This window comes from Tachypleus tridentatus, chromosome 9 (genome assembly GCF_004210375.1).
Source record: "Tachypleus tridentatus isolate NWPU-2018 chromosome 9, ASM421037v1, whole genome shotgun sequence".
In the NCBI taxonomy this organism is placed as follows: Eukaryota; Metazoa; Arthropoda; class Merostomata; order Xiphosura; family Limulidae; genus Tachypleus; species Tachypleus tridentatus.
The window spans coordinates 42,989,432-43,007,248 of record NC_134833.1 but is presented as its reverse complement, the minus strand read 5'-3'; the positions used below and the strand labels follow the sequence as shown (position 1 = coordinate 43,007,248).

Sequence of the window (17,817 nt, the reverse complement as noted above, 5' to 3'; positions counted from 1 at the left end):
ATTGCCAGTGATTTTACATAAAATAAGAGTAACAGCAGTAGTGCATTCTAGTGGTGAACCTTGTGGCTGACTAGAGTGCCTATCCCATGTTATTTGAGGATTGCCCTCAGTTATCATGTGGATAGTAAAGTCTGCTTTAGGAGAGAGGAAGTTGTAAGTTTTTTTTTGTAAGCAGAAGAATCAGTATATTGTAGATGAAATAGAATTTAGCCACACTTTGAAACTTGGCTTAGAAGGATAGCTGCACTCTTCTTTGCTAGATACCTGATTAATATCTTTTAATGAGGTAGTACAGGTAGATTACATTATGAAATATCTTTTCTGAAGAGATATATTCAGATAGACTTTAGGTTTAGCATGACTTAGACTATAGCTTAATAAAACCTGAATTATTACACTGAAGAGAGAGCACTGATAAATTTCTCTTTTTTTCAAGTGTTTAATCTCTGATTTTGTTTGTTTCATTAAAGACTGTGAAAGGTTGCAAACCTGTGCCCAGTCCCTTGTGTGTGTGTGTATAGTTTATGATAAAGTACCTCACTTCTGCTCACATACATAACTACTGTTCAGTGCTGTCCTCTATTTGCAAATATTTTTTCACATGACAAGTTTTTTATTTCCATATGCCTTTTGGGTTCGTGTGGTTTAACTGATATAATGTGACAAACCTCCACCAACAGACATACTTCACAAACAAATGACTTGTAACTCCCTCAGTGGTATTTTACTTCAGTACTTTTTGTTTGTCAATGCTTGTGTTAAGACTTCTTTCTTTTTAGTTTTTTTCTTAACTCAAATTTGAATTTCCATAGCAATTATTTCTGGTTTACAACCTGTAATTTCCATTTTAATATTTTGTAGTGATATTATTTTAGTTTTGAAAAATTAGTTACAAAAATTCATTATTTTTCCATGTCTGTATATATTTACTGATGCAGTTGTGTATGATTTATAATTACAAATAAATGGTGCTGTATTGGATCTTGTACCTTCTATCAACACATTTGCTTGGGCTTTAGGTGGGTGTAACTTGACTATAGAATTATCTGCAACTATTCATCAAAAGATTGGTTGTTATTTGAATCAACCCTCTGAACAAGCTAAATCTTTTTGGAACAATGACAGTTTTGACAGAATTTTCTCTCTGCCTGAATTTGCCATGTCTTCCATTTATCCTGTGGTTTCTCTTAGGCTTAATATGGCATTTTGAGCATGATTTCACACTATACTCTGTTTTATCCATTTTCCTAATTTCTTATAATTCTCTACTGGATACTTCTCAATATTTTGTTTTTCTACCCTGATATTGGGAGTTTATGCTGAGTATTTTCTATTTCAGCTATGTGATTGTACAAACATATCTTATCTTGCTCAGGCTGTGGTCCAGTTTGTTTTAATCTACTATCAGGTCGATTTTTTGCTTCTGGATTCATAGCACTTGGAATCTATTTTACCTGTGTGTGTGTGGCATATCCTGATTGTTCTGTTATTTTGCCTCATGCCCAATTTTCTCATCTTTCTCTACCCCACATGTCTATCCTACAGTACTTGTCCACTATTCTGTTTCTCACTGAGGTGATCCACTGTGATCCTGAGGGCTACTTGGGAGATGCATTTGTCTTAATTACCTTTTTGTTAGCACATTTGTTGTCTTTGGCTCTTTCTATAGATACATGGTTCAATTTTATTTGTATTCAGAACTTACAAAATTCTGTACTAGGAGCTTTGTTAGGTAAACTTAAAACTATTAAAAAATAACAGGTAAATCTTGTTTAATTATGTTAAAGTACAAATCATAAGATTAAATATGAATAAACTGATGCTGAACCTAAGTACTCAGCAACCTTATTCTATGAAATTCCCGGTAGAGCTATTTAACATACACAAAGCTGAGAATATATATTGATAGCAGAAAAACTGCACAAGTAAGAAGAAAAACAATGAGGTACTCACCAAATTAAAATAAAATAAATGTGTAGTTATAAAGTTGTTCTGATTTCCATCAGAATGGCCTGCAGGAAGGATCCGCTAGTTGATATAATAGGTTTTCTGTTCCAACCTTAACCCTTGTCTTGATTTCTTAGCTTAATCTTCACTATTCACTACTTCATCATGAATCTGATAGTTTAGTTTGGGCCACCTATTATTTTTTGTTTGCCATTTTAGTCTTACTACTACTTCTGTTATTTCTATTTTGATTTGGTTTCCTTGTTTTTGGGATCTCCAGTGCTGGTGTTTTTCTTTGGGTATCTGCACATACCTTTGTTTTAGGAAGTATCAGTTTTTTCTTGTCTTCACTTTAGGGACTCTTGCTTCTCTGGTAACCCTAAACTCTTCTCAGTAGTGTGCATATCCATTCTTTTCAATGGATTTTGGGGTTTAAATGGAATCTGTCTTGAATTCACCTTTTCTATCCTTGAGTCACTAACTTCCTCCCTATATCTCTTTCTGTCATTATGGCTCAACCATGCCAACACAACCTCAGGTTTTCCACTTCTCTCCTCCTTCCACCCTGAACTGCATATCTACACTTATGTATCATTTTTCTGATTGGGGTAAGTTTCTTGCCCTCTCCACTCTCCTTGCAGATAATGAAGAGAATAGAAAGCAGAAAGCCTGTTCACCTATGCTCAGTGCTCACCATTACAATGGGGGTTTTATGTAAGACTTCTTTGACAGTATGTGTATACAGTTGATATGGTTATTTTCCCACCTTTTACAAAAACAGAACAGCACTGGGTGTAGTTCTGTCATTTTACATAGCTCATACTTGCTGTCTTTAGTTGTAGTAACCGACCACATTGTTTCTTAGTGTCCCCCTCCTCAGTTATACTGGTGGAGCATGGAAGAACCTCTATATCCCTAGTTCCAAGCTGTAAAGGATGTTAAACCCTTAGCTGTAGAATTTTATGGAATAAATTATCAACCAATCAAAATTTAGTCATCAATTGGGTACATTCCACAAGCTGTTCCTCGAAAGAAGTTAAAGTGCACCATAGGGTATGCTCCCCAATCCTTTTCAGTTTACAGTTGCACCATGTGATGCATTCTGCAAATAATAGGTTAATATGGCAAACTTCCTCTGGGAGTTGCACCTCCCCGAGGTAAGTGATTAGATAGGCCCATTTCTTTATTGAAATGTATTATAAGTGTAGTACAAAACACCCCCATTAGAAGGTTTCTCAAGCAGTTCCCAGTGGATATGATTAATTCAATGGAACTTGATTCCTTCAAGATGCAGGTGATGGCTCCTTTCACTTCCTGTTTTTACATTATCCTTTTCATGTATGTACTTTCCTGAGACATAATGGCTTAACTCTTAAACAGCGGGAATGTTTTAGATAGCAGCATCAGTTGATGATGGCCACCATTTAAGGGTTAAATTTCTAGCTACACTACACATTCTGTCATTACACTCATTTTGGTGACACATTGGCATTGGTACTGATTGTTTGTAATTTATTTTGTTTGACGCTCCATCTAATAGATATCATAATGACGTAAAATTGAAGTATGAGTGATTTTGTCATTAGTTTTTGAATTTAGTGTCACTTATTACAAATAAATTATTTATGTCCAGGATATTTATTTAGTTTTGGGTTTGACTCACAAATAATGATGAAGTTTATTTAAAGAATAAAAATTCACTCAGTGATTGGTGAACAAAACAACACAGACAAATGACGCGTATATATTATTACTTACTGGCTCAAGTGCAAACAACACTTATATTTTTGTTATCCAGAATAACAGAAGTGCATTACAACAATTCCACAGTAATTCTCCTGAATATAAATATAAATATGTGTACTGTATATAAATATGTTGACTGAACCTTTTGGATCACAAGTAAATGTAATATGATTGTGTATTGGACTGTGTACAATTGTCTTTTGTCATTTCATGTGTTATTTCAATAAGGAAAATGGAATTTATTTGTTTTTAAGCAAAGGAGACTGTATTGTTGATAAAAGTTTTGTGTTTTGGTGCAATGGGTTTATCTAGCACAATAGAGCATTTAGGTTTTCAAAGTAGTTGTAAGAAGTTTCCACTGGATGCCACCATTTCTTGTCATTTTACTGAGCACAAGAAAAGATTGCCACTGAAGTGAGCACTTTTTGGTAGTTGTCATTCCTGTAAGAAGTGTCAAAGGGTGGGGATATTCATTTCAATTGAAATGAAATCAGTAACTATGGTACAATAAAAATTACACATGTAAGTCAAACAGAAACAAATATATTCTCAAACTTGTTTCTTTCATTGTGCATTTTTTCCATTCAATAAATCAATGAAGAAAGATCCATTTTTTAATCAACTTCCCTCATGAAAGAAACATTTGGATTCTTAAGTTTTTCACAAATTGATGGTTTAGCATATATGATGACTGAGGGATCTATATTGATATCTATATGAAAGTTTTAGGAGTTGCAAAAAAATAATTTTCCTTTAATGTACTTTTGGAAAAGAAACATTTTGATATATTTTCTTTACCAGTTAACTGATCAGGAGATACAGGCTATGACCAACAGACATTTGGCTTTTAAAATTTAGATACTTAAGTGGAAATGATTATAATTTAGATATTTCTCTAGTAGTTCTACAAGTTCATTCAGAATAACTATCAAGCAGTCAATTATTCTGATCCAGTCTCTCCATTCTATAGTCATTATTACTTATACTTTGCTAAGTAAAGATGAGATGTTATATAACTACACAGAGGTTGCATAGTTGATGTTTCCACCAGTTGTAAATCTGGCCATTCTTTCAACTTAGGCTACTGGCTCTAACTTTGTGAGATAAGTAGATCTTAAAAAGTAGGTAAGAGTTTTGAGTTTTGATGAAAATTGGAGAGAAAGCCTAAAGAGCTTAAAGCACTTGAAAAAAAAATGTTGAGAAGGCCTTCAGATAAGATCTTTACACCATATTTGGGAGAAGCATCAAATGATATTTATCCAATTAAGTTACAGATCACAATATGGCCTCAGTTTGGATTTATCACCGACATTAATATAACAGTATTCATGGGCTTTGACCTTTCTGCTTAAAATGTATTTGAGTGAAAAATTGACATCCATTGGAAAACCTTTCATTTCATTTATTTTGAAGTCAAATTTCATTAGTATTGTTCTTAGCACAGGGAATTTTATACCAGGATTTTTACACTGCTGAATATGTATGTCTTGGGTTTCCTACATTCTGTCAGTACATACCATAATCTTCCTTTTATATAAGCTTACTTTACAAACTGTGTTGTGATAATAAGTCAGTTATGTTTTTGTAATGGGTTTGATGTAACAAAAGTTGAACACAGTTTTAGTTCCTTCCCTTGACTCTTATTATCTTTATATCTTTGGTCAATTGTTACAGTGTTACTGAGTATTGTGGTATGATGATTTACATGCAACATGCAGTTAAAATTTGTTGATTGTGTAGTATGTGGGAGCTCAAGGCTTGAAGCAAGCAAAAGAGTTTTGCATATAAAGGGCAGTCATGAATGAAAAGAGCTATATTGGAGGTAAGTACTTATCAGAAATACATTTTCATTTTAGGAAAATTATAACTTCTAAAACATTTGCATTGTAAGCAAGTGTTTCAAAAGAATAACAGCAAATTTGATAAGAGTATTCTCTGCTTGAAAAGGATGTAGGCTCTCACTAGGTGACAACTGGTCTTGTGGAAGTCATGCTGCATTGGTTTTTTGTTTCTGTAACTTTGAGAAAGTATAAAAACATTCAAGCAAATACAGCTAATTTGTAATACTTTTATTTCAACTTATTGAAAAATGAAAACAATGTTGTTAACCGATTATAATAAATGGTTAATTGATTCTGATGATCAGACACTGATCTCAGTATTTGAGCAAAATCCTAATACTTTTATTTAAAAATGCAACACCCTATAACTTGGATATTATAGATGTTTATTTAGTTTACTAAGGTTTTTATTAAGTACTGCCTAAATTAAACCTTATAGAAGTTTTAATCAGTGATGTCAAGAAAACCCACTTGTAGAGAAAAATATATATGTAAAAATGGCTCAGTTGGATTGAAATTTTTTTTTTATGTAGAGGAGCAAACCACATTTCGACCTTCTTCAGTCATCGTCAGGTTCACAAAGAAAGGAAGAGGTAACTGACCAGAAGCTAACCACATGTTTGAAAGGGGTTGTTTAACTGAGTGTCAGGATGTAGAGGGCATGCTTAAATGTTTGAATATATAATTTTATATTATTTATTTTATTATATTATTTTTAATATAGGTATAAAGAAAACACTCACATACTAAATAAATAAACAAACATAAACAAATGCAAAATTAAAGAAGCCTTACTTATACAACAACTCAAGCCCAAAATAAACCAACACAAAGGAACACCTTTATACGTATATTAAAAATAATATAATAAATAATAATAATAAAATAAATAATATAAAATTATATATTCAAACATTTAAGCATGCCCTCTACATTCTGACACTCAGTTACACAACCCCTTTCAAACATGTGGTTAGCTTCTGGTCAGTTACCTCTTCCTTTCTTTGTGAACCTGATGATGACTGAAGAAGGTCAAAATGTGGTTTGCTCCTCTACGTAAAACAAATTTCTCAACCCAAACGAGCCATTTTTATATATATTTTTTCTTATAGAAGTTTACTCTGTATTTTCTTCTGTAGGATAAGTAGAGTGAAGATATGAATATGTAGAATTTATTATAAAGGTTATGAAAGTGAAGATTAGTCTTCTCCTTAATAAAATTTAATTTCAAAATTTACCCACATAAAAGAATTTTTTTAGCCCATGAAGAAGAAAGATCCACTCTTCAGAAGTGCTCAGGTTAAAGGGAATTCGTTGTTTTGAATTAACTTAATTTCTTGAACCTCCATGTTTTTCTAACATCAATAATCCTTATTATTTGTGCCTCTCCTAGTCCTAGTTACAAAATGGAGAAAATCTTGGAGCTATTGGAGAAATTTCTGAAGAGTGACAATCTTTACCATATTTTTGAAACTAACTGTAAAGTAAATAACCAAAAGAAAGGAATGTTGTGTACATCATTATCCTCTTTATGGACTGATACAATCACATACTTAGTGTCTATTCCAGAAAGAGTTGCAAATAAGAAGAAACCAGAGATCAGGTGAGAAACGAGTACAAGATGTTTGATAAACATAACCAAGCTGTTTTGTAGATTGTTATAAAAGTTTACAAAGATCATTATTAAACATTGTTGTACTTAAAAGTTACACAAATATACTTTGTATTTTCTCCTTAAGAAAAGCAGAGTGAAACAAAAAGCAGACAGACTTATGAATTTGAAAAATAAAAACAGAGTACATAAAGATTTAAATTTAATAAGTAATTGATAGCACACATTAAAGCAAGTAAAAGAAATATTTTTTAAATAACTGACAAAGTTTTCCATTTTAATATGCTTACAGTTCTATAACAAAGTATACTAATGTGTATTGATAATTCAAATAGCTATTGATTAATGAAGTATTTTTCTTTTCACTCAAATGTCCACACTTGTTTTTGAATATTTATCTGACAGTACCTAGAAAAAGTTTTGCTTGATTTTTGAATAAACTAAACTATGTATACATGCAAAAATATCAACATAAGAGCTGTCTTTATTTTGATTTAAATACTTTCATAAGTGAATGTAAACTGACTTATACTTTTGTTTACTGCAATAATTTAGATCTTAAAAAGAGTATGAAAGTGAAAATTAGTAACTAGTAATTAATAATATTTTAATATTTTACTATGTGAAAGGATTTTAAAATGACTGAAATCTGTTCAAACTGCTGTTTTGTAGCTTACTCACATTGCATGGTTTTGCTTTGTGTCAATAAAAAAGTATGACAACAGAGGAACATTCTGTAATGTTCTGAATTTTTAATAAAGTTTATATCCAAACTGTGAATAGTATTGCCATACTCATATTTACATTTTCTTTAAGGTAGAAAAAAAAACTCCAAACAAATACAACTAATTAGCATTGTTTTTATTTCTAATTATTGAAAAATGAACGAAATATTGTTACCCTCATAAGTGATGACTGATTAGTTCTAATTAACCAATCATTGATCTTAATACTTGAACAGAATTCTAACAACGTCAAGAAACTTTGTATTTTATCATTTATTTTAATCTTTATATAAAGTATGCAACACATATGTAGGAAAATAGACTATCATTTTTTAAATAATAATGTTTTTGAAGAAGCAGTTGTGGAATAATCAGCATATTGCACATCTGTTTATAGGGTAATGTACTGGTTGTAACTGTAATTGTATGAGCCTAGTATTTATTACAGCATAAATACTTTTATTTACCACTTAATAACTATCCCCATTTTTAACTGTTTTATATTTTATATATTTCAGTTCTATTTTTACCACGGAAAATTATACACATCTTCTATCAGCAAACATGATTAGAACTCTTTGTAAAATATGTAGCAACATGCAGAAAAACGAGGATGTTAATCTGGAATTCCTTAGTAGACTTCTTGGTCGACTTTGTATAGCTGGGTATTCAGGTAGGGTTTTCAGTAACACTGAAGTTGGTTAGAATGGTAGAAGTTTAAATTTTATGTAATGTATGATATTTCATAATAGTTAGATAATTTGGTAGTTACATTCAGTTGTATCCATCGGAAAAGCCAAAAGCTACTGCAGAATGCAAGTTTATGACTTAAGCAAAGGAGAAGAGAACAAGCAAAAACATGGGTAGTTGTAAACAAAAGTTTTTATTAAACAAGTACAGTTTTATGTCATGCAAATTGGCTGGCCTTCTTCCATAGTCTTCTGGATCTTAGGTTCAATAAGAGTAAAATTAAAAGTCAAGAGCAAGAGAGAGAACAAAGGAAATACCTGGCTTAAACTTTGTAGTGAAACAAATAAAGTCAGGTATTTCACAAGTCTATAGGATGCATATTTCATCCAAGTACAGATTTCTGTATTACTTGTTGAATAGCTTATCTTCTAAGAGGTTTGCACAGAAACATGTACATGCTAACTTGAAATTTGAGAACAAAGGCTGCAGTTTGTGTCCGTTATCTGTTTAAAAGGATTAGCACATTTTTACGTCCTTAACATATTCTTTATATATTAAGTAATTCCAAAAACTGTATGGAAATTTAAGTTATATTTCACTTACTTAATCTATTTCACACCATATCAGTTATTCATTAAACTGGTTATTCAGGGTGTTTGGAAAGTCACTGTGCAATTTTGAAAGCAGTGATAACAGCATTCATTCAGTCTATTTCAAGCCAGCAACTGATAGCAGTGTTTAGAAACAAAATAAGAAGGATCCAGGCCTGTATTAATGCCAATAGGGTCACTTTCAACATTGTTTATAATTGTCATTCATATTTACCTCCTGTATTTTATATTGAAACATGTCTGTTAATAAATTTATAAGTGCACAGTGACTTTCCAAACACCCTGTATATGTAACACCTAGACCCACTACTCTCTCTTTTATACTGCAACCAGCTTGATGATCTCTGGTATTGAGCAAAACATCTCACTTGTAGTGGATATGGCACATAGAGTAGAGTTGAAATATTATTGAATATTCTTCCTTTATATTACTCATATTTGTTTGGATTTCTGATGTAATTTTATCTGGTGATGCTGTTATTGTTTGACTTGCTCTGGAAACAAGTAGACCAGCTTGCTAGTTTACCAGTTTCTTTTGATGATAGCAAAGTTAATTTGAGTAAACATACTGATAATGATAAATAATTGTTGTTAAAAATATATTATGTCATTAAATCTTACCACAATTATGATTTGTAAATCACTTAATTAAAATTGATAGATTATGGAAAGCAAGCATGGTGGTGTAGTATTTCTCAGACAAATACAGATGTTTAACGTGAGAAAATTTTGGGTTGACACTACTGTTTTTTGAGGTATTCCATGTAAAATTTTCTTGCAGAGCAATCATTTGGGCCTGCTAACTGAAGGTACAAAAAATACTTTAAAGTATATTGATATCTTTTACAACCAGAATAATCTAAGGAAAAGACTCAACAAAAATAGATTCACAACTATTCACACACAAATATTGATACAGTAACAAAAATGAAATGAAAACATGTCTTCAATGGTGCGAGATGAATTGATAAGAGTAATGCAAATCTTTAAAAATCTTATAAGCTCAAAGGTAATTTTTACACAAAGTAAAGTCAATTCTAAATTCCAAGTTGAATATGTATTTTAGAAAAGTGAAACCAACAACTAAACTTTTCCAACTTTAATTCAAATCACTCTATCTGAAACTTAAAAGTTATAGTAAAATCCAAAAGTTTCTGCAAACAAAATTTGCTCTTAGTAAAGTTACAAAAAATTACATTATTTGCAAGGTTATGTTAAAAGTTGCATAAGTTGGCTAGTTTTTAAACATTAACAAAAATCCCATATACATTAAAAGTAAAGTTGTTTTTACAGGAGCAAATCTGGCTTTATATACCCAAACAATTTATAAGCAAAGGCATAAGCTTGCAGTGAAATGTATCGTACTGGCTGGTGAGCACTAGGGTGTAGCTGACATTGGCCATTATCCAATTTATCAACAGTGAAATAATTTCTATTTCTAAACATCATGCACTATCTTCCCTGCATGCTATTTTAGACAGAGAAAGTTAGTTTTACTCGAGTGGATCTCACCATCCAAACTATAATTCTGAAAAACCAAATGATTTTGTAAAAAAAACTTACATTTTAACAAAAGTAATTGCTGGTACATAGTACCAGTATGTAATACATTTATAATGCGTTCATATTTTGAGAAGAAGGAAAACTAAGTCTCAGCCAAAAGAAAATGCTTGTCTCAGCTAGCCCAGTAAATATTCTTATACATAACTTACTGGATTGAAGCTGTTAAGTTTTTAATTTGTTAGTTTATTAGGATAAAAACTGTTAGGAGTCTAGAGCAATGCCACTATAAAGCTCACAGTATATAATTATCACAGTCTTGAAGTAATACTTGATAACTCTAGTTATTTAACAATGCCTTTTTTTTTCTCTCTTAGATAGTATACTTGGTCAGATATTACCACATATGTTAAAGTTTTCTTCCCAAGACTTCATTTGGAGACGTGTCTGTTGCAGGCTTGTGGTGGGAGTGCCTAGCCAGTGTTTAGAAGCTGTTGTGACACCTGTTCTGCTTCAGCTTCCTTGGTAAGATAACTTCAGTATTTATTAACATTCTGTAGTGTATAATGTGTCAAAGGATGTATTGAAACTCAATATTGATAACATTTACATAAGTTTAAAAATACTTAAATTTACACTTAAACAAGTCACAGATGTTTCATTTACTTTCTTTTCCCATATTATAATAAAGTTTAAGTCAGCAAAAGCCAGTCTTTGCTAATTAAGTACGAAAACAAAGTGAATTACTTATATATGTAAAAACGGCTGGTATGGGTAGAGAAAACTCTTATGTAGAGGAGCGAACAATGTTTCCACTTTCTTCGGTCATCGTCAGATTCACAAAGAAAGAAAGAGGTAACTGACCAATAGCTGACCACATGCTTGAAGGTAGTTGTGTAATTGAGTGTAGGAATGTAGTGGGCATGCTTAGATATTTAATTATATTTATTAATATCGGTATAAAGATGTTCTTTTGTATTGGTTTATTTTGGGCTTGAGTTGTGTAAGTAAGGCTTCTTTAATTTTGCATTTGTTCATGTTTGTTTCTTTATTTAGTATTTGGGTGTTTTCTATGGTTATGTTCTGTTTATTTGACTTGCAGTGTTTGAAAATGTATGAAGGTGTCTTTTATGTTCTTTGAATTTGGTTTCCATTTTTCTACTTGTTTCTCCAATATAGAAGTCATGGCAGTTATCACATTGTATTTTATAAATAATGTTGGTGTTGTGTTTGTTAGTGTAGGTTTTACATAATATAGACCTTAGTTTTGTGCCTGGTTTTTGGATAAACTTGGTATTCACTGGAATGTCATATTTTGTTACTAGTTTTTGCCAAATGTTGGTTATTTTTCTGCTGATGTTGGGAATATATGGTATGCAGCAATATATGATTTCATGATTTTTTAAGTTGTGTTATATATTTATTTTTGTTAGTTGATTTTGCTTTTTGTCTAGGTGTGTGCATATAATGTTTTCTACAGTTTGTGGAGGAAACTTATTGATATTGATGAAGTATTGTTTTATTTTGTCTAATTCATCATTAATTTTATCTGGTGAGCATAGTTTTATGGCTGTGTTTATTTGGTTTCTTAATACGTTGAGTTTTTGTTTTGTTTCATGTGCTGAGTCCCAAGAAATGTATAGTCCAGTATGGGTGATTTTTTTGGTGGATTTCTGTTTTAAATTGTGCATAGGTTCTTGTAATTTTGAGGATAAGAAATGATATTTGATTGCTTTCTTCCTGTTCACATGTGAAGTTAATGTTGGGATGTATAGAGTTAATGTGATTTGAAACAATTAAGTGTGTGTTCTGTTGATGTGAATTTTGCAGTGGTGTTGTCTACATATCTGTACCAGTATATTGGTGGATGTAATGCTGTGTTAATTGCTTGTGTTTCAACTTGTGTCATAAAAATATTGGCTAGAACTGGTGATACTAGAATGTCCATGCTTAGGCCATTTTTGTATATAGTTGTGGTTGTTGAACATGAAGTTTGTTTTCATTGTGGTGAATTCTATGAGGGTTGCTGGGAATGTCTTGCTTCGGTAGGAATAAAGTGTTTTTGAAATTGTATTGGCTTTTTTTCATTTTTAGTAGTATTTTGTTTTGTTGCATTTCATGTGTCTTTGTTGGATTTGTGTGTATTGGTTTAAATTTGTTTGTGTCTGATAGGATGTTCATTTTTTGAATATATTTATTCATGTTCATTATGATTATAGCATTTCCTTTATCTGCTTTTAGAATTTTTATGTTTTAGTTTTGTTTTAGGTTTTTAATGGAATTAATGTCTCTTTTTTTAAGATTGGTTTTTAGCTTTCTGTTTTGTGAAATGATGTTGATGGTTTTGAGAAAATTATTTGAAAAAAATCGTTTAAGATGTTGTTTTTAGGTGTTTCTGGAAAATATAAATTTTTAATTTTTTCTGGGAAGTTTGGCTGTTGGATGTCAATAGAATTGTCGAAGTTGTCTTCTTTCTGTTGTTTTCTTGTTTTTGTTTTCTGTGGAAAGTATCACAAGTCTCCTGGCTAGGTCTTCTCAACATGTTTTAATTTCTAAGGTTGGAATGTACCTAGGTGTTATTGAGAAGTGAGTTCTTTGTTGAGTAGATGTATCTTGTCTGCGTTTTATTGTTGATCGGATCTGTTAATTATAAGGTTAGTCAACGGTTTGTTGTGTTGGTGTATTTTCTGTTGTTTGCATTTTAGTTTTTCTAGTTTTTGTTGTGACAGATCTTTTTGTTCCTGTCCTTCCTAGTGTTGATTTGGTTTATGTTTCGTTGCATAAGTCCATAAATCTCTGGTTTAATTTGGTTGCCATGCACCCTCGCCATAACAGTATGAAAGGGATATACTTTTGTTCTGTAGAGTTTAACTATGAATATTAGCAATGTCACCAACAAATAAACTGAGATGAACTACCTGTTTCACCTGTTTATTCACAAGTGGGGTCTTTGTGCTCTTAATCAGATTTCTGGTGCTCCGAAAATAAGGAGTCATGTTATTTCCTGACTTAATGTATCTGTTTCTATAAAATCTTTCATTGAAAGCATTATAACAGATAAAGATGGAGTAAATTTTCTTTTAGGTGATGAATTATAAAAAAACACTTGAACTGTAGTTTTGAAAAGTGTACAAAAAAACTGTATATGATCATTATATGAGAAAAAATAAATATTACTATATCAGGTCTGTATTCTAAAGAAGTTTTCTTCCCATACATTATTTGAATATGGTTCTCTTATGAAGAAATTCTTTCAATTTTTTTCAGATATCCAAAACTTTGGTTATCAGATGAATATTTGCATTTTTAAGACAAGTAAAAGGCACCAACTCCTGATTTCCCATATGCATATTTCAGGTCTATTCAGTGATGATTCATAATCACATTAACATAAATGTTCACAAAGCATTTGCTCCTGATTGTAAAGTTTTATTATGACATAATAATCCCTCTATGTAACAAAGTGAACAAAAAACAATCTCAATATCTAATGCAAACAAACGTAATCAACTAAGGTATACCACAAATGAAAAAAATGAAACAAAACTTGTTAATTGGAACTAATTTTATGAACTAGATTAAAATAAGTTCCAGTACTGTAAGTATTAGAAACACATGAGTAATGTTTTTCAGGCACGTTCCATATATTGGATTTTAGATGTACAAAACTTGACAGTAAACTTTGTCATCCTTATTATCTTTGTTTATAGACCAAGCTATCTGACTCATTATCACCATTGTTGTCATCATCATCACTTGATTCAACTATTTTTACCAATTCTGATGGGAATGTGTCCATCACACCACAGAGGCTCAAATTTTCTGTTGATGACTATCTGTCTGTGCACTTCTTATGGTTGTGGTACATCTGGTTGAGAGACACTAGTGCACTTCCTGATTCTAACCTGATAATGCACTTTTCTGGTATGCTAATGTAGCATATTGACATGGAGGTAGTTGACTAAGGTCAATATTGCAGCTCAAAATGAAACTCCTATCTTTACCACCACATTTCATCTTGAGAATTGTGAAGTGCAGGAGGTCATCAACACTTTTGAAATGGGATTTTCTGCGAAGTGCATATCAGTTCATCTAAACCTCCTGTGTGATCAGGAACAGTTCAAGAATTCTCAACTTTGCCTAGAACTCTTTGGAATGCAGACACCTTTTACAGCAGTTTGATTTGTTGAACTTTACCAATACCTTTCAAGGTTTATCTTGATTTAATAAAAAATTAGTTTACTTTTTAAACCACAGAACATCAAATATCTTATTGCCTCAGTGTGAATGGTGTACATGGGAAATCCAGATTAGATGCCCTTTATTTGACCTAAAAATGCAAATATTCATCTGAAAACCAAAGTTTTGGATATTTAAAAAAAAAGTTTAAGGTGTGTCTTCACAATAGAATCATATTCAAATGATTTATTAGAGGGAAACCTCTTTAAAATACAGAATGTGGATATAGCAGTATCTAATTTTTCACATATAACAGTTATTTGCAGTTTTTATGTACACTGTTTTGGACATCCAGTTCAAGTGATTTGTTTTATAATACATCACTTGAAAGGAAATTTATTCCTTTTTTATCTATTATAATGCTTTCAATGAAAGATTTTATGAAAGCAGACACATAAGGTCAGGAACTAGCATGCCCCTTTGTTTTTGGAGTGTTAGAAGTCAGATTAAAAGGAAAAAGACTCCACTTATGAATAAATGGGCCAAACAGATAGTTCATCTCATTTTGTTTGTTGGTAACATTGCTAATATTGATAGTTAAACTCTAAGAAACAAAAGTATTTTGTAATGGGGGTGTGCATAGCAACAAAATTTGGTTCACAGACTAATAAAATTTGCTAAAAAATACTATTCTGCATTTATGTAAAAAATAAGTTAAATCTAAGTGCTATACATGCAACAGCAAACAAATTTGTAATATGCTTCATTTTACATATAATATTATTGATTTTTATAAAAGTGGCACATTTGTTTTTTATTATTTCTGTATAAGCTCGCAATAAGTGACTAAACTTTGTAAATGACATTTTGCGAGTATAATATTATTGAATGTTGACACTTATGATGTACTTATGAAATACGTCATTTTATCACATAAAATAAAATAACTTATTAGTTAGGGGAGTATTATTATTTACAGAAATGGGTCTTTAAATTTCACTTACCAAATTGAGGGCTTGAGCTTGAGAGCAGCAACTATGGCATAACATATTCTTTAATGCTATATTTTTAAAATGTGGACACTACCAATGTTAATCTTGGTCAGACCCTCAACAAAACATAAGGGAGGCTGTAACCTTAAGATATTACTTGGTCTTCTGTTGTATGTCAGAGCTGTCTGTGTTCTTGCACAACATAACAGCATTAACCATATGTGAATTGGTTGGTCCATTGGATTGCTGTTATGTTTTAGAATGAATATTTGTTATAATTCTGAATTTACTGTGTGTATTGTCACAAAATTTTATAAGCTTTTTGTAAAAACTAAGCCTCAGTGATATCGAGAAAACCCACTTGTAGAGAAATATATATGCAAAAACGGCTCGTTTGGGTTGAGAAAATATTTTACATAGAAGAGCGAACAACGTTACGACCTTCTTCGGTCATCCGTCATCGTCGGGTTTACGTGAACATGACGATGACCAAAGAAGGTTGAAACGTTTTTCGCTCTTCTATGTAAAATATTTTCTCAACCCAAACAAGCCGTTTTTGCATATATAAAAACTAAGCCTGCTGTATACAGAAATTATATTTTTTAGTAAAGTATTTTTTCTAAAGATTTATCTGTGAATTTTTGTGTCATTCTGAATCAGAAGACTGACAAGTCAAAGTACACGATGATTTTCATGTTAAAAATAAAAGCACTTTTTTCTTAAAGTTTTCACATTTCATTTACATAACTGATATTTTATGTAAATGGTAAGCTATATTTTAAGGATTCATTTTCATAGTTTATACACAGCTGATGTTTTTAAATATAAGTATAGTTTGTTTTTTTTTTTTTTTACTTGCAGGTATGGTTGTGTGGAATGGTTACTTGGGGAAAATGTAATTTCTAATGAAAAACTTAAGTTTCTTTTAACAACAAAACTTCTTCTGATTAGGCAGTTTCAGCAGGTGAGTGAAAAATTGTTTCTGAAATTTAAAAGAATTTGTATATTTACAAATAATAAGTACATCTCAGATTAAGTTCTTTTTTTCCCATTATTATTTGTGGTAAAGCTCAAGATTAAACACTTTGAAAAGTATTCCTCAACTCCCATTCTCCAACTCTTGATGCTTACCTATGTAGAGGTCAGTGACTCTACAAAAATGTGAAACTGTGAAGGAGCTTCTCAAGTCACTTTTATTTTTGTTTAAAATGAACAAAACTTTCTTCAGCTTTGTACATAATCATAATTTTGCATGTAGAAATTCATCATTGTTTTTTTTAATAAGTTAACAGATAGATATTGATGTCCTTAAAAATATATTATCAGTAACTTCTGATCAAAGCAAGATTCTAACATAGGTAAGGACTTAAAATTAACTAAATTTAATTAATTATGCACCATAGCCAATTTGTTTTACTGGTCTAACTTGGACTGTGTATTATTTTAAAACAGTCATTCGTAGTAACTGGAATGCATTGATTCATTAATTGGGTTCTCTTACAGTTAGTTTTAGCTCCAGTCTCAATAATATCTCAAGAAGTCTGACCAGATGAGAATGTTTATATTTGTCCTTAATCAGTATATTAACAGTGCCAAATAATTTTCACATGTAAAACAGAAAAATAAATAATAATAATCTATATTTATATTATTTAGGAAAGATAAAATGAAAGAGAGAAAAAGTAATAAAGAAGGATAGCATGAAGATTATATAGCATATATAAACCAAAGATGAAATATAATTACTGTAACTCTGCAGAGAAAAATATATAAAAAGATATTAAAAAAGAATAAACCTAAGCCACAATTCAAATACCAAACATAACTCAATAGGTGAATCACTATGTAATGTGTCCTAGTTATTAGAGATAGTGGTGGAATTAATACTCAAATTAAATTGAGGTACACATTTAAGAGAAAAAATATAATGTAGCATGATGTAAGAATGTGAATGTTTATGAATTTCTTAATTTA

General features: G+C 31.1%; 1 protein-coding gene across 3 annotated transcripts in view; it reads left to right on the top strand.

Annotated features, from left to right (window-relative positions):
* LOC143225148 (telomere length regulation protein TEL2 homolog) overlaps positions 1 to 17,817 on the top strand; it is a 109,214-nt gene that overhangs the window by 8,219 nt on the left and 83,178 nt on the right. For all 3 annotated transcript variants that reach the window (XM_076454035.1, XM_076454036.1, XM_076454037.1), the window contains exons 3-6: positions 6,928 to 7,137; positions 8,390 to 8,544; positions 11,050 to 11,197; positions 16,705 to 16,807. In XM_076454035.1, coding sequence (XP_076310150.1) covers positions 6,928 to 7,137; positions 8,390 to 8,544; positions 11,050 to 11,197; positions 16,705 to 16,807 — 616 coding nt within the window. The remainder of the gene's footprint in view (positions 1 to 6,927; positions 7,138 to 8,389; positions 8,545 to 11,049; positions 11,198 to 16,704; positions 16,808 to 17,817) is intronic.